At 36.4% G+C, this 18,668-nt stretch overlaps 1 protein-coding gene across 4 annotated transcripts in view; it reads right to left on the reverse strand.

The window, feature by feature from the left end:
* Positions 1 to 6,122: 6,122 nt before the first annotated feature.
* The window catches only part of LOC109110628 (galactosylgalactosylxylosylprotein 3-beta-glucuronosyltransferase 1-like), a 45,454-nt gene continuing 32,908 nt past the window's right edge, over positions 6,123 to 18,668 (reverse strand). For 3 of the 4 annotated variants that reach the window (XM_042775116.1, XM_042775113.1, XM_042775115.1), the window contains 3 exons: positions 18,054 to 18,350; positions 10,476 to 10,579; positions 6,123 to 10,310 (listed from right to left, as the gene is read on the reverse strand). In XM_042775116.1, coding sequence (XP_042631050.1) covers positions 10,493 to 10,579; positions 18,054 to 18,350 — 384 coding nt within the window. In that variant the 3' untranslated portion in view covers positions 6,123 to 10,310; positions 10,476 to 10,492. The remainder of the gene's footprint in view (positions 10,311 to 10,475; positions 10,580 to 18,053; positions 18,351 to 18,668) is intronic. The other variant, XM_042775114.1, reaches the window with a different exon arrangement.

Below are 18,668 nucleotides of genomic sequence, written 5' to 3' on the forward strand. Positions count from 1 at the left end.
ACTCTTGGTCAATTTGATGCAAAATGGCGTGTTTTATAAAAATAATCATTTTTTTCCTGTTCCAGGAACCCTGTGACTTAACCTCAATCATTCAATAATGCAATCACAATATAAAAGAAAAAGAAATTCATAATAGCATTGATTTTATCATTTGTGCTGTTTGTGTCCTGTAGGGGATGCAATCTTCACAATCAATTTTTGACCCTGTTTGTATGTTACATTCAGCATGATATTAAACTCTCAAACAGTTACACTCACACAAAGGTCAAGTAATCACTTATCTCAAATACGAGAAGTGCATTAAGTGCGTACATGCAAACTGTTGCTGTTTATGGTGTTTAAAACCAACAACCATCTGCGTGTCCATGTTGAACGTGCTTCTTGTGTACACTTATTAAAACAAACCAAGATGAAACAAAATAATTAGCAACAGTGTGTACTATTTGTTTAAATGTTGCTTACTCATTTATGAAAAGGACCCAAGAGGACGCATAAGCAGTTACTTTTTTGGTTGATATAATCCTTAGGTGTGTAAATGTATAATTTCCTTTTCATTATTACATGTGGATCCCTCTAATAAACTACTGCATTTTAATCTTAAGCCTTCATGTCCCCATGCAGTTTTGTGACAGAAGACTTTGAAAGCCTGACAGAAACACCAGGCTAATATATTCAGAGTTAATAAGCAACAGGTGAAAACAATTAGGCATGATAGGTATGGCATGGAGTGCCCTCTAGTGGCTGTCAAGGACACTCCAGCTGGTGATCGTGACAGCCTGGTCCATGTACAGGAAGTAGGACTGAAGACTGAGGCGAATCAGGGAGCCAGGGTGAAACTGAAGGAGCAGGTAATTAACCAGAATGGGGCCGGCAGAGCAGGAAGCCAGGGGAGAGTCAAAGACCACCAGGGAGGAGCAGAAGACTACCAGGATGGAGCAGGCGGAGCTGAAGACCACCAGAGCGAAGCAGAAGACCACCACAACAGTGCCGATGGAGCAGTGGGTGATTGTGACATATATATTAAAGTTTAGAATCAGACAGCCTTTGGAGAGTGTAGGCACACAGGCTTATGCTGGTAACTTATCTGTGGATTTTCCTCGTCAATATAGGCTATATATATATTTTTTTTTACACTTTTCTCATTCTCACTAATTCAAGTTTTTACATTAATGAATCTCTGAAGGAAACCGACTGTCTTCTGAAAAGTTTTGATGGCATTTTCATTTTTTATGATAAAGTAGCGTTTATGAGGGCAGAGCTGCTTTTTAACAGCCGTTACCGGGGAAACCACTATATTTCTGAAGTTCCAAAAGCACCTCCTGCTGGCTGAGAATGAATGTGCATTTTCAATAATCCAGTCTGCAGTTTTTGATCAGACCAATGCGAACATCCACCCAAATATCCCCGTTTTAAATGAATGTAATACTTTATACTTCTGACTCATCCCCTTTCTTTAAAAAATGGTTTAAAGGGTTAGTTGTGAGGTTTATCATTTTATAATATATTTAGTTTTTGTGTGTGTGAAAACCTGTATCTCAGCTGTAAATCAATTGCTATTGCGTAGTCTACAACATGAAAGAAAGCCATCATAACATGTACATGAAAAATTTAGAAATGTTGGACACAACTCTGGGGCACCATTGTGCAGCAGCAAGCATCACAACAAAATATGAACCTCAAGCTTGATCTAGGAAAATGTGAGCAAAAATCCACCCCGGAATTTATCCCTAGATTTTTATATAAAAAAATAACAAAATATCATCTCTATTAGTGTAACTATTTAATATTAATAATTGAGCTGAATCGACACCATATCTTCACATAGTATTACCAATTCACCACTAAATGAAATGTAGAATATGCAGTATTTACATTTTAGACCAGTAGTATTCCTGGCTGTCCTTAACATTGCTTTATGTAAACAATTCCCTAGTTTGAAGCTGTGAGTCTTTGATTCTCACACAGGGACCTTGTATATCCAACAGATACAGCATATTAGATATGGTATTTCTATCATACTTGCCAACTTATACTTCTTTCTTCTTAAAAATCATTCCTTCTTTTCCCAAAATGAGGAATACATCTTTCAAATTTACTTTGTTGGAGTAAATCCCTCTTATACAAACTTAAACTACAAAACGTTTGAGCAATGTTATGTTGAATGAAATGTGATAGAATTTGAAATACTGATTAAATGGTCAAAGAATATAAAAACAACAATATAAGATCAGTATGTGCCATAGCAATGGGGCTGATTAGCATAAATGATGAGTACAAACAGGAACATTATGGCGGATTTGATGAGATCTGTCACAACAACAGCTTGGGTCTGACTGTTAAAGACTGTCAGTTGCCTGGTGTTGTGTGATGCAACAGATCTTGTGAATATTTTCGTGGGTTGCACATTTTCTGTGGTGTTCAGAAGCATGTGGTTTCAATGGCTCATTCATATACACTGGTTTTCTTCAGCAATAACATACATTCAAATTTCTCTCACGTTACATGTTCCCCACTTACAATGATTTCTATGCCCATGGTTCTATTTAAAGGGGTCATATGATGCTGCTTAAAAGAACATTATTTTGTGTATTTGGTGCAATGCAATAAGTTTATGCGGTTTAAGGTTAAAAAACACATTATTTTCCATATAATGTACATTATAACTTCTCCTCTATGCCCTGCCTTTCTGAAACGTGTCGATTTTTACAAAGCTCATCAGTCTGAAAAGCGAGGTGTGCTCTGATTGGCCAGCTATTCAGTGCGTTGTGATTGGCCGAATGCCTCAAGCGTGTGATAGAAATGTTCATCCCTTAACATACTATGCCGTCTCCCAGGCCAGTAGCACAAGATTCAGTCCAGACACATCCCATCATCGGTTCTCTTTTAGCAGTTCAGTCAATGTACTGTTAGGAGTAACTGAATAACTCAGGATATTGGTTTATTTCACGTCAGAGGGAGTGTAAGGCACGGTTATAAACCGAATAACTTAAGTTATTTGTGGATTAGTGCGTACTGGAGACGCCAACCATTTCAAACGATTCAGTTCAATTTGGTGAACTGGTTCGACCGGTTCACTAAGAAGATCCACTTAAATAGAGAGATTTGTTCACGATCCGGACATCACTAGACGAGACAAAACCAATAAAACCCATTACAAACGAGGCATTTGTTGCATCCACTGGGGACATAATTACTGATTATAATGACTTATACTTATTTTTTTATGCGTTGCATATCAAACATAAAACATTAAACATAAAACAATGTCTGCATTTGTGATCTGAGAAACAACAAGCCTACTCTACTGCTCAAAACTGGCGTTTGAATCATCATTGGTAAATTATTTAAATATAAAAAACATACCTACAGACTGTGAGTCAGAATCCCAGACTGTCCTTGCAAAGCTTGAAATGCCCAACTTTATAGAAACAACCATTGTGCCACAGACACGTTGCAGGCTACAGGTTCAGGAAACAGACCTCATACTCCACAAAATGCACAACACACATCTGAATATTTGGGTTGAACTGTTCTGGAACAGTGTTAAAATAAACTTGAACCACTGATTTCTAGTCATGTCCTCTTTTGGAAGGCCAAACAAAGTTTCACTCCAACGAAACACACAGCAACTCCACTACATGGCGCCGGCAACAGAGAGAATAAAAGTCACGCCTTCTTTCTTTGCGTCAACATTTGGGCAGCATTATGCAAATCTTCCCACATAGTGACGTAGATATGTGGGGTGTGTTAGAATGAGCCATTTTAGAGGGGTGTGGTTGACTGTTAACTTTTATATTTGAGACTTTAGTCTTTGCAACTTTACAGATCTTCTTTATGCACCAAGAGCTTGTAACACTCCCAAAGAGAAAGGGAAAATTGAATTCACATCATATGACCCCTTTAATACAGAGCCCCTAAAGGGACAGAGTGATAGTAAAAAATTAGAAGGGAGAAAAAAATTGTATTTCATTACTTTTTCATTTATTGGTGGAACACAATAGTTTTGCGAGAGAATGCATATATTTTGAGTAAATGCAGTTTCTTGAAGAAACGCAATACTTTGCGCAACGCAAAAAGCATTTTTCTTCAAATTTTAATATATTTTAAATACACTGTAAAAAGTTGGGCTTACTTAAAAAAAGCATGCAAACCGATTGCCCTGAAAAAACTAGGTAAAGTGAAATAGGAATAGTATATTGTACTTACAAATGCTTAGTTAGTATAGTTAACTTACACAAGAGTTCTAGTAACTAAAAAAGAACTGTAGGGGGTACTTGATCCTTTCATTTAGGTTTACTCATGACTTAGTATAGCTACTCACTGACTCCCAGAATGCATTGCGCAGAATAAATTATGCAGTTGCTTTGTTTTACAGTTGTTGTTTTTATTTGCCAATTTTATTTGCTGTCTTGTGTCAGTAGTAGCACAACAAAAAAAGAGCAAATAAAATGGCTATTGTTACAATTAATGAAAATAAATTTAATTTAATTGTTACCATTGTTGTGATTCACGTGATGAATGTTTAAGTCTGTGTGTGACTTCAGCATATTACCACACACTATTTACGGATTATATAAAAAGCATATCAAGGTTTTTTTTATGAAAAATAAAATCTCAAAAAGGTCATTATTAAACGCACACAAAAAATTGCTTCAATAAAAAAATAGGTCATTTTATAAAAGCAACCTATTTATAACTTTTCTTTGAAATCAAATAACTCTGATTTCATGATGCATCGCTCCATTACCAGAGAGAAAATTATAGTAACATAAATTAAGTTTCAAGTGCCCAACCAAAGGGAACGCTAATTACTATAATGGTAAGCTAAAAAAAAAAAAAAAAAACGGCAATTAGCAACATATTAGTGCATTGCTGCCTCTCACTGGTTTATTAATGTCATTGGTTCCTTTGTGGCTACTTGAATATTTTAAGTAAGTGCCACTCAAAACAGTAAGTAAATTGTTTATTTGCCTTGAAAGTAGCTGAAACTTAATAAAACCTAGTAAGTATAACAACTAAGTAAAGATAACTAATTAAATCTAAGTAAGGTAAACTGTTGGATTTTACAGTGTAGTTTTCAAATACTATTCAAACATTACAGGACTGCTGCCATCAACATTTTATAATATAATTACATTATACCTTCATTTAACACATTATGAAACAGTTCAAATCTTCAAATCTGATTCACCCGAGCTGCTTTCCAACAGGAATACAGTGTTTTATTACTCCAGTTGAAGCATTGAACTGAATCAATTCTGTGTGATTTGAGGAGTGGCTGTTTCAAAGTAACGGCAGCTCCAGTTTTCTCTTGCTCAAATGATCGCTCGAAGCGGGTTTGTCTTGCCATTGAGAAAATTCAGAACCTGTAGTGGAATCAATGGAGCTGGCTTATTGCAGCCCATGCACTGACTGGGATTTGGAACTTTCGCTCTATGCTCCACACATATGCTGCTCCAGTCCAGCTTTTAGTATATGCTCCGTTTCACGCTGTGATATTATGTCCTCTGCTCTTCATTGAGAATGTTGGTTTGTTTTGAAATAAAATTATAGAAGAACAAAATGTGCCTCCAACAAAAACATCACAGTTGAATGAAAATGATTTTTAAATTTAATTTGACAGAATGACCGAAAACTATACAAACCTGAAATGCAGATCTTTGAAAATCAGAGAAAATTATATTAGATAAAAAAGTTTTCTTCCTTAAGTCAAGATACCACAGGTGAATAATCTATAAATAACTAATAGATATCACCCCAGCTGATTAATCACATTACATGAGGACATTTTTTTCTGGCCGAGTGCAGGAGAAAAAAAAACAAAATAAACTCATTTTGAGAGAGGCATTAAGAAATTTGCAAATAGAAAAAGCAAAAAAAAAAAAAACAAATAAATATATATTTTTATGATTTCTTCTCCACAAAAATCAAAACACAAAATACCAAAAAAAATCAAAATAAAAAACAGCACAAAAAAAAAACAATGGTTTTGCTTGTATAGTGTCTTGGCTTAAGTGGTAAGATGTGCACAAGACATGCACGTTTAAACAAAATGATTTATATATATATATATATATGTACATTGAAATACACATCCAATAACTCAAAACACATTCTTTTTTTCCTAACACATTTATTATATTCTGACATTTTTAATCTTTTTCGTTCGGAGATGATCCGTGGAACAAAAAGAAGAACATTTACAAGAGCAACATGCAGAAATGTTTCGTCTTGCAAGAGGGAAGATGAAGGTGGGTGTTTTCGGGCAAACATACTAATTTTTAGCAAAGTACTCAGTGGGCAAAATGGAAAACCTGATCACTTTTACAAAAATAGATGACCAAACAGCCTGGCATGATTCTGGATATTTATACAACGGTGCTAATGTGGTTCGGAATCAGATTGGAAATCAGGAGAGATGTCCTTGATTACTGGAGGCTTGTGTCGGAGGTCATAACCTACATCGGTTTCGTTAACAGCTTTTTAATGAGCCGCCTGTTTTGTTAGGTCATCAATCAAGTCCCAGTTCAGTAGCAATATGAGAAAACAACAATGGGTCTGTGCTGTTTGTGAGCTGAGCCAGTGTTTCATGAAATAAACACAGGCATTTCATATTTAAGCGGAAGTTCAGCTCCATAAGAAAAGACGTTGTAATGTAAATAAATACATAAATATGTCAATATAGAATAAATACATAAACCTCGTACAACAGTTGTTTTTCTTCAACAATACATAAAGTGGGGAGTTTGTAGCAGCATCTGACACAAAACAGATGCAGCTGCGAAAAAGAAACAGGCTAGAAGGCAATTTCTTGACGAATGAATTCACATGTTCATATGTCATCTTTATGGTTTGCTTGGCTTTGCCTCAGCTATGTGTTCTGGTTCTAAAGCAAACAATTTTATCTCAGCATCACCGTTTAAGCAACTAACAGGTGCCATGGTAATTGTCTTGCAGTTAGTATACATGCACTCATGTGCTCTGGAGGTGAATGTGGAAAGAAAGGATGGATGTGGTTTTTAAGAGCATGAAAGGAAAACAAACCTGGCAGAGAATTTGACCCCTATGAACCACAGACTAATGAAATACTGGAAACACAGATGTGAATCAAATTAAAGCTACTGCAAGTGTCTCCATAAAAATGGTTGCATTTCAGACAGTCTAAATGCTACAATAATGTCCTCGTTTTTCTATGGTTTTCATCTTTTAATGGACTGATTGCCTTGCTAATTACTGAATAAAAGAGAAGGTAAAAAAATTCAGTCTTTCAGTTTAATGACAGTCCCCTGTCCTTCATTAGTCTGCATGTGTATTGTCTGGCCGTTTTGAAGGCCTCCGTGAGCTCAAGAGGCTTTTGAAACTCAGTAGGGTTGTGGTACTTTGTTAGCCGTAGATAAGAGCGCAGAGCTGTGTGTTATTATGTGTGTGCTCACAGAAGACTTTGATTCGCACAAACTTCAGAAATAACAAAGAAATGAGGAGTCGCTTTTTTTTTAAATGTCTTACAGCCATAATCCATCACATCCCAGAAGGAAGTGGTTATGTCATCAAAGTTTGAAAAGTTTTATCCCATTAAACATGTGCTATGCACCCTATGCTTTAAAACTGATTGATGAGCTAATTATGGGTTGTTAAAGTGACAGTACAAGAATTACTAACCCTTTCAAATCTTTCAATGACACCCAAATAAAGCGAGAATGAACTGAGAGGAAAACTTCTGTTCCTCAAATAATGTTCTATGGTCAAACATATGAACTATTTGTGCTTTATAATGTAAAATATAAATAAACACTGCTTATGTATAGCCACAAATAACCCGACATCTACCCGTAAATGTGTTTTCCAGATGAAACAACTGGAGGGCTTGCTTGCTTATTTGCTTACTTTCTTTCCTTTTTTACTTTTGTGCTCAGGGTTAAGAAGTATATGTATTTTTCATGATACAAGTGTTTACAGTGTGTTCATTATAGAGGGCTGCAATGTACAGTTGCTTCTTCTAAGCCAGTTTAAAGCCCAAAGTATACTTTATTTTTGATGCAAACGCTTTCAAAATATACTCCAAACATGCACACTAGAATGTTTCTTTCTTGTCTAGTGTCTGCGCCATTTCTTTCCAGAAGTTATGACCGATAAACTTGTCTTTGTACTCATTTTAACAAGAGTGCCGGGTATGTATTCATTAAAGTGCTTGTTTATTGTTGCTGTCTCTGGACTTATCCCCAAAGTATACTTTGGGTTTTGGCGCAAATACTTAGTGATGTTGATTATGATATTCACATCAAGCACACTGTACACATATCTTAGCATATGCATAAAAAGCTGAGTATACTTTGGGCTTAAAGCCACCTTTTCATTGACTACGCACTTGTTCCCCTATTGGGAGTTGGAATAGCATTTGTTTGTGAAGCTACCGTGTTTCTGTTCACGTCTCCAGTAAAGAAGCGTAACAGCACAAGCGTTTACCCTACAGTTAATGAATAGCTGAAAACATGCAGTAAAAAGACTAATTTTGGAGAATAGAAACAGCGTGAATAATTATGTTTATTTATTACTGATGCCTATTCTACAGAGTTTTTTTTTTTTTTAATTATCGATAGTTTACATTAATTCAATTTACGCAATTTTCAACCAGCTTTATATTGTTACAATGTTGTTAGTATATGTAAATGAACATGATTTGTACTCCTTCTCCATGTTACCTGCACCCAGATATCCCCATTTATTTGTCTGGAAATGTCTGTCGAATGACGCAAAATGTGTCATTTGGTTATTAACCATACATACAGTATACTACTTCATTACAACATTGTAATGATGCAATCCTGGTTGAAAATTGGCAAAGCCATCCTTTAATAAAATGATAAAATTAATCTGTTTGCTAAGCTAGTCTAACTAGCTTACTAAAACAGACTTCGAATGACATATAACATGATTTTGTAGTAATTGTAATCCGGCGCTAAAGAGAGTACCATTAAAAGTTCTTTAAGCCAATGGTATCACTTGAGGTCCCAATGGAGAACCATTGCTAACAAATTTGGGTCCATAATCTGACGTAAGCAGTGAAAAGGTGGCTTAAATTCACTAATTTAGTGTAATGATAATCAAGCTAGATTTATCATAATATTAGTACAGGTTAAGATTTTTTGCACATGCAATTTCAGTGATGTGCCTTAAATATTCAATATACACAGTTTTTGATATAAGAAAATAGCTTTGCTTTATGCAAAGACATTTTGTTCACTCTAGATTCCCAGGTGTCTCAGTATTAGCTTCATTAGTACAGCAACATGTCTTCATGACAGATCCCCTCTGCAAAGCCCAAAGCTTCGGTTTGACATATAAATACATCTGAATATTTACTAAGGCGAGCTCTGTGCTGCTCTCTGAGACTAGCCCAATTAATATTGAATACTAACATTGTGAAATCCTACCCATCAGTTCTGTCTCCTTTGGTATAACCACTGTGAACATTTGTGAAGTTTTATAGAAGTTGTAATATAAACTATGGATTCTTACTTTAAACAGAAGTACAAATACAGTAGTTACATTGTTTGTTCTGTTGAATGCTAGAACACTTTATTTTAAAGTCTCTGATTGTTCATCTTTAAATTATATTTACAACGCATGTCCTAACAGGAACAATGGACGCACAGGAACAAATTCAAGTGCTATTCATATCATTTAGGTCTTAGTCATGAGAACTGTGTTACAACTTTGTAATCTCTAAATCCAGTATATCAGCTAGCACTGGTATATGATAGAACTGGTTTAATACTGCAAAGTGATGCTGAATTTGAACTAAGGCAAAATATCAGTAGTGCTGTGCTAGCAAGACAGTAATGTAAACGACAAAAACATAAACTTAAAATACAATACATTATGTAAAAAGAAGACATTCCCTTCTTAATGTTTATGTATCAATCCGTTAGACATGAAGGAACATCAAGGTTCATAAATGGATGACTGTTCGCTCTTGGTCAGTCTCTGAGACTGTTTTGACCATTTTTTGTGTCTCTTCTTCATCCAGAGTTTATAAATCCATGGAAGTGAGGAGTTTTAGCAGTTCTCATATGTTCCCTCATCAATTTACATAACATTTTCCTTTCTGTCTAGTGCTCTCTGGTTTTGTTCTTGCAAAATACTGATGATATTGCCTTAAAAAAAGACTAATCTGTGCTTTAGAATAATAGGTCCATATTGTTGAGCTTGTTTAGTTGTGGTTTACAGGAAAAAGCATCCAAACTGTTCAAAAATGTGGTATTAGGTAATATCTCCCTGCAATCCCCTTTTGGGTCCTTCTGGAAGCTTCCCTGCAACACAAAGTAAGGAGAATGTTCAGTGTACAAAGCCATGCTTCTGTCACTTAGAAGGGCCAGATGCATTTCAAACACATGGTTTATGTCCTACAATGACCCCATATTTGCTCAGTGACACCCGAGATGATTAAGTCTGAACAGATTGATTTTTTTTATTACCTACACTGAAGCAGATGTCAGATCTCCACGTTTGGGTCTGTAAAGCCTTTCTTTCCTTCGTTCACCAGGACAGGTTTTTCTGTCCGTGTGTGCCACACAAGAATCTGTAATTAAAAAACCCCAAACATTATGGTTTATGTAGTGGAGAGAAGCGAATTAGATTTTTTGATAATGAACAGTTTCTCGTAGCTGGGTAAATTAGATCATGTTAAAAAAAATAGTCTGGATCTATTTATGTTCATTTTTTAAAAAAAAAAATACATTAAAATCACAATTAATACACCATCTATGATAAGCATGTTTTTCATTTCTGTATTAATTAAAACACAGCATACACTCACCGGCCACTTAAGTACACCTGGTCAACTGTTTGTTAATGCAATTATCTAATCAGCCAATCACATGACAAGAACTCATTGCATTTAGGCATGTACACATGGTCAAGACAATCTGCTGTCAAAAGCACGGATTTAACTGATTTTGAACGTGGCATGGTTGTAGGAGTATTTCAGACACTGCTGATCTACTGGGATTTTCACACAACCATCTCTAGGGTTTACAGAGAATTGTGCAAAAAAGAAAATATCCAATGAGCGGCAGTTCTGTGGGCAAAAATGCCTGGTTGATGCCAGAAGTCAGAGGAAAATGCATAGCCAGACTAGTTTGAGCTGATAGATAATGAACAGTAACTCAAATAATTACTTGTTACAATCAAGGTATGCAGAAGAGCATCGCTGAATACACAACATGTCGAACATTGAAGCAGATGGGCTAAAGCAGCAGAAGACCATACTGGGTGCCATTCCTGTCAGCTAAGAACAGGAAACTGAGGCTACCATTTGTAAGTGGATCACCAAAATTGAACAATATATAAAGGTTGTCTGGTCTGATGAGCCTCAATTTCTGCTGCGACATTCAGATGGTAGGGTCAGAATTTGGTGTAAACAACACGAAAGCATGGATCCATCCTGGCTTGTGTCAACGGTTCAGGCTGCTGCTGGCGGTGTAATGGGGTGGGGGATATTTTCTTGGCACACTTTGGGCCCCTTAGTACCAACTGAGCATTTTTTAAATGCTGCAGCCTAGAGTAGTGCCCATAACCATCCCTATATGACCACAGTGTACCAATCTTTTGATACTTCCAGCAAGATAACGCACCACGTCACAAAGCTCAAATCATCTCAAACTGGTTTTTTGAACATGACAGTGAGTTCACGTTACTCAAATGGCCTCCACAGTCACCAGATCTCACTTCAAAAGAACATTTTGGGATGTGGTGGAAATCTGATGCTATTATGCTGATATGGACCAATATCTCAGAAGAATGTTTCCTGCACCTTGTTAAATCTATGCTACAAAGAATTAAGGCAGTTCTGAAGGCAAAAGGGGGTCCAACCCAGTACTAGCAAGGTGTACCTAATAAAGTGGCCAGTGAGTATACATATAATTCAAAACCATACTAAATTTAAACCATATAAAACCAACATGAATACCGTTCAGTAGTGCCCGTCTTTGTGCCTTCATTTTGTGTTCAGACATTTTTGTTGCTTAGTTCCCTGTGCTTGTTTTGTTGTTCTGTTCTTGAACAATCTTCTTTGTTATTGACTTAACTTTAAAGTTGTTCTTTTAGTTGAGTCTTGTTTTTAGAACAGTTTTTGCACAGTCTGTTCTATTTATCTGTAAGCTCACTCCCTGTTCTATCATCTGCTGTTAGCCGCCTCCTACACGGTAGTGCTCACAAACACTCACAGATATAAAGTTTCTCCTCAGCAACAGTGTACCATCCACAGTACATCTCCAAATTTAGCATGGTGATCCACATGGAGAGCAGAACATCTCCATCACACATCTCTCTCTGTACAGATCTGAAGTGCCTAAATATACATCAACTATAGCTATTGTGTGTGTTTGTCTAAATGTGTCTCTTGGTATAGCAGTGAGATAAAAGAGACAGTGTGCATTACATTTTACTCTACCTATTAATGCCATCAAGTAATCAGTACAAAAAATGATCTGCCTCAGTACATATCCTGGAAATTGTTGTTAATGTCCAGATGTAGAAAGACTGACTCATCTTTTCTCTTTCATCTCCCTTGTTGCTGTTTTTCAGAAACCACTGTCATTCTGCTCATTGCCTTGTGAATAATTTCTAATAGTGTTGAGATGGGTCTGGAGGCCCTACTTTCCATGTGGGCTGCTATTGGCAGGTTAACAGTCCACACTTGAAATAATGGTGCATCTGTTGAGTTGTTCGCTCATGAAATAACTTCATGGAACCTCTTCTACACCTTTTCTAAAACATACAGCAAACAAAACAACCGGCTCTCGTTTTTGTCTGCCTCTAAATGGTTAAATCCTGGTTTAGTCTCGTCTTAAATAAGGCATTCCTTAGCTCCGTAACGTCAATTAAAACATCAATTAGTCAGTCCCTTCACAAATCACCAGTTAAAACATCAAATAGCCAGTTCCTTTTTCTATGTGCATATACACACAAGTCTCATACGGACAAACAGGCTTGTGTGCCATTATATCATGCATTTACATTTTTAAGGTTTTTTTTTTTTTCAAAGTGAAAAGTGTTTTTAGGAAGAGACTTGGCTTCATGTATTAAATGAGTAGTTCAATTATACATAAAAGCACGTTCTTTATCTAGCCTTGTATTGTTCAAAATGCTGACTTTTAGAAAAACATTTAGTCTCATTCAATAATAACTGTGTAATTGTTTTTTGTGTGTGTGTGTGCACTGGATAACTTCTCTTGAAAAATGTCCACCTATTTTACCACTCACAAATTTGTTCTTAACCTTACTGTAATTTTAATGATTTTTGAGTATTCTAAATAAGTGCCCGCATGCTTAAGTTTAGGCATTTGCATAAAATATGCCCAAGCCACCTACATACAAGGGTTTCTACAACCTTTCCTGTTCAGACTTTCTTTACAAAGTCGAGTTTTCTTACTCTTTAGTTGTACAAGATAAAACATATTTAAGGTGAAATATCTATGTATAAAATTTATGTCAGGTTTATTTATTTTTTTTTTTGGTTTAGTTTTATGAGTTCCCAGTTCCATACTTACATCAGATTCAAGTGGTTGTTCTGTTCCTGTGTCTTGATCTCTCTCCTGAGTGATTGCTAATGTGAGTTATTGTTAATAAAATGTTTACTGCTTCAACTAGACTTAGACTTATCCTTGGTGCAACCACTGTGACAACTGAATCTTAAAATCGGCATGAAACAAAAGATGCTCTTTTCTTCTTTATTGTGACATATGTGACCCCGCCTGTGAAAACCAAGCTAAAGTTGCATAATCTATAAGATAAAGTAGTCTGATCTGATTCAGAAACTTTTCTACCATTAGAAAAAGTGCAAACACACCTTAAAACCAATCCACATGAGTGGCAGTCAGATCAGTGCCTTTAGCTGGGTTTGGATTTCTGTAGGAATTTTTTCGTGGCATCACCAGATTTCAAGAACAGCTTATTTGTTTTGTAAGTCAACATTCTGCCACAATAACTAACTTATTTTGAGGACATTTATGCCTGTGATGCATCTAAATAATTTGGTCTTTGGATATTGATCATGATGCTGATGCTTACGGTTGATGAATTTCCACCTGTCATGAAGCGCAATGCTGTGAACAAATCTTAGGTATTCCAATATTTAATAACACATTGTTAAAATCGAAAGTTGCACCATCCCTAGTAGAACCGCATTTCTCAGACGTGTGCTATTGCTTACCTTTAGCTGTGCATGTATAACACTTGTTTCCGAACTGAACGTCCATGAGAATTTTGGCTACAGATATTGCAGCCCTCAGCTTCACGGCCAAATAAGAAAAAGGCCGATATTTTAGGAGCATGACGGATTTGAGCGCCCACTAGTATGCTGAGTTTAATGCAGCAAACATGTCAGCAGTGTGGAAGCAGTTTAAAGTGTCGAGAAAGAGCAAAGATTTCAAGCTACAAAAGATTGCAAAAATGTGCACTTCAAAGTTCACAAAATCAAGACACCCCGAACATACATGCAGAGTACAAAGAGACACGGGAAGGGGACAACGGCAACATACAGCTGTAGACATCCATCTGAGGCGACTTCGCCCAACAGTGTTTGACAACCATTGGCGTTGTAGAGGATGTTGATTTCCGATCCCCGTAAAGTGCATGCGGTAGTCAGTGGTACAACGCAACGCAAGAAATATGGCTAAAGCCATGGAAGATAGCAATCTGAAAGGCATACGGTGTATGGCACACACAATTCAAACTGACGGTCAACGAGGGATTGTTGAGTCAGCGCAGTATAGCAGATGTGATAGCGATAGGCAGGAAAATTGTTGGCCATTTTAAACATTCACCGCTTGCCTATGTGCGCCTACAATCTATCCAAGAACAGTTCGGAATGCCACAAAAAACGTTTCCAACAAGATGTGAGCACAAGGTGGAACAGTACATATTATATGCTGGAAAGCCTTTTTGCGCAAAAGCGAGTCTTGGCTACATACATAGCAGATCATGACCTGCCCGCGACATTCACCGCATACCAGTGGGTGTTAATCGAGAACGTTCTCTCTCTTCTCGCCCCCTTTGAGCAGATAACAAAAGAGATAAGCTCATCTGATGCATCTGTGGCAGACGTCATACCCTTACTTGCAGCACTAAAGCGTCTTTTAAAACAAAGAGGCTGAAACAGACCACGGAGTGAAAACAACTAAAAGTGCGCTCTTAGAAGCTGTCAGCACACGATTTAGTCAGGCGGACTCAGAACCCCTGTACTGCATCGCGACTGTGCTTGATCCACGATATAAAGATCATTACTTGGATGTGGGGAAAAAAAGATGCGCACACGAGAAATGATCCAGGCCGAGTTGGATTTTGGAAAGCCGCTAGGTGATGGAGACGGTCAGGTGATGCACAGCGCGCAGGAGATGAAAACAGCGCAGAGAGTAAACGGGCTCGTACTACAGATGAGCCGCGCACAGTCTCACTGTCTGACATGTTCGATGAGATCCTCCAAGAGAATAACCCATTTGCAAGACAGAGGACAAGCTCGACCGCTCAACAGTTAGATGGGTATCTCTCAGAAGTCCCCATCACCAGGAGCAATAACCCTCTCGACTTTTGGAGGACCAATCAAGGCCGCTTTCCGGACCTGGCACAGATGGCACGCAGGTAGGCTACTTGTATGGGAAATTAATTTAAGATTTTATTTATATTTTGGATTATGGTAACACTTTATAAGTAGTTTCTATTTTTAACATTAACTAACAATGAAAAACCCTTATTAAAACTCATTTATTAATCTTAATGTTAACATTTACTAATACAGTATTAAAATTAAGTATCAGATTTGTAATTTTTGAATTAAAAAGTATCAAAAGTGGTAGGCCTATTTGTTAAAATTGTTAATGCACTTATACTAACATGAACTAAATATTTTTTATTATCTTACATTAACGAAGATTAATAAATACCATAACAAATGTATTGCTCATTGTTAGTTCATGCAATAATGTTAACAAACATTGTAAAGTGTTACTACCTATATTTTATATTATGTATTTTGTGAAAATTTTACTATTTTCAGTGTAGTAAAATAGTAGGCCTACACTGGGTTTCAAAACCATTTCATTATCTTGAAGACATTGTTGGTTTTGAAATGAGCAACTGTCAGAAAAACTGCAATAAAAATGTTCAACTATTCTGCAGGTACTTGTCTGCTCCATGCACAAGCACCGACAGTGAGAGACTGTTTAGTGCTGCATCTCATGTCATCGATGAGAAGAGGAACCGACGACTTTCATGTGAGAAAGCAGAGAAGCTACTTTTCATAAAGAAGACCCTGCCACTTTTCCTGAAGAAGTAGGCTAAGTAGGCTTATGTCTAGGACAGTTATTCATTTGTTGGTGGGTTCATCCAAATTTTTTGCACTATTCAATGCACATTTGTGTTGTAGACATACAGAGTTACATTCTTTCAGCAGTCAGTTATAGGCCTAACATAGGCTATTCAAGAAGGGGGGCTTCAAAGATGGCCGGAATTTATTTATTTATTTATTTATTTATTTTTTTTACTAATTTATTTATTTTAAGTTATATTGTGCTTTGTTTGTATAATATTTGCTGGAATGTTCAAAAAATTCTAGTGTTGGTGAAAAAATTGCGCAAATAATTCTATTCGGCCAAGCATTTCATTATTATTCGGCTTCGGCTTCGGCCAAGAATTTCATTTCGGTGCATCCCTAATATTTTATGTATTGCACTGTATTTTACGTAAAATCATTTTCTATTTTTAAACTATCTTAAATTCTTTTTAAGTCAATTTTTAAATCATTTTCAAAGTTCCTAAATTGCTTGTTTTATTTTTGTGATTATTTTTCTTCATGATTTTTTTTTACTTTCTTTTATGTAAAGCACTTTGAATTACCATTGTGTACAAAATGTGCTATATAAATAAACTTGCCTTGCCTTGCCTTGAATGTTAATGCATTAACTAAGGTTAACTAATGAGGTCTTATTGTAAAGTGATACCTATTGGTCTTTATAGTTCTTTTGCACTTTAATGTGTAAAACTTTTAACTTTATATATTTTTCTGTATTGCTTTATTGTATTTAAATGTTCAGTTATTTTTGTTTTGTAGAAAAAAGTTATTTAACTTGTTATACTGTATTATATACATTTATACTTTTTTGAAACTAAATTTCAATACCGTGATAATACCGTATACCGTGGTAAAAGCATTATCAATTAAACGCAACAGGAAAATTTGATACCAGCATATCCCTAACCAAAAGTAACTGCTATGTCTTGTCTGTCAGTGCGTTGTCACTGTCCTTTTTGCTCCTCAATGTATTTTTCACTGAGAACACGATGTGTCGTAAGAGCGCCATGGCTTGTCCGACGTAGCAACAGAAACTAAGGGAGGTGGGTCTAAGGGCAAAGGGTCAAACTGCTACAATCAAGCTCTTGTGGTCATCCCCCCCCCCCATTCGTTTCAAAGTTTTTATGCTTTTTGGTGATGCACATCATAATAAACAGACCTATTCTACAAAACTTTAAAAATTTAAAAATTTAAAAATGTGTTATATATCACGGAAAATGGGAGAATGTCAGCTTTGGCACGTAGTCAGGGTAATTATGGTTCAAATGTGCTGCAGTATTAAAAATGAGCTTAATATTAAATTAAACTAAAAACTAAAATTAAATATAAGTCAATAATAAAGATATCAATTTTGATGTCATTGTGACAATAACATGATTATAAGGCCACCCGGAATAAGTGATTTTTTTTCTGCATATGTGTGGTTTCGGTTGTTCCTACATTTTTCCATAAAATTGGAATAAATTTAAGAATGAAAATTATTCGTAAATCATGATTTGTTTGTGGAAAACTTTTGTACACAAATCTCTTGCACATATTTGTGCATACAAATGCCTAGCAAATGAAATCAATTGTGTGGAAAACAAACAAACAAAAAAAAAATCACCCAAAATTTATGTTTGCGTTTCTCCTGAAAAACTGCACATGGGTCAGAAGGACACAAGGATGAGTCATTAATGGCATAGTCAGAACAATGTTTCCTCACCTTAGTGCAGTTGGCCGCTTTGGGTTCCAGGTCACTGAGAGTGACCAGCTCTCTGAGAAGGCTGCTCTCCTGGTAGCCTCCCTTCACCCCTCGTAACTTGAAGTAGGCCTGAGGCTTAAACAGAATGAGTCGCAGGTTGATGGCAAACCCTGCCATGTCGATGGCAAAGGGCCGGTGAGGGTCGAATACTGTTTTCCACCCGTACACTTTTCCTGCTGCATTGACCTTTGGAGACTCGTATCGTAAACCTCCAACAAATGCTACAGGCCACACTGATACTTTACGAGTTGATCGCATCTGCAGAAAAGAAAGAAGAGTATTTTTTTTAAAGCCCCATATAAAATTGTAATTCTGCTAGGTGACACTACTAGCACAGAAAATTCATACCTCACCTTTAAAACCCCATACTTTTAAAGGGTAGTTTTAAATGTGTTACCTGTCCTGGTAAAAAGCTTTTTTTAAAGGGTCATTAAACCCCCTGTTTCAGCACTGGTTAGTTCTCACCACAGTTTTAAAAAATGCTAAAAAAGTAGGCGTGGTGCGCAGCGGAGCAGAGGAAGGGGAAGAGGGAAGACAGACAACACACATGGCTTCAGTTTCAGACTGTTTCATTTT

Source organism: Cyprinus carpio, chromosome A18 (genome assembly GCF_018340385.1).
Source record: "Cyprinus carpio isolate SPL01 chromosome A18, ASM1834038v1, whole genome shotgun sequence".
NCBI lineage: Eukaryota > Metazoa > Chordata > Actinopteri > Cypriniformes > Cyprinidae > Cyprinus > Cyprinus carpio.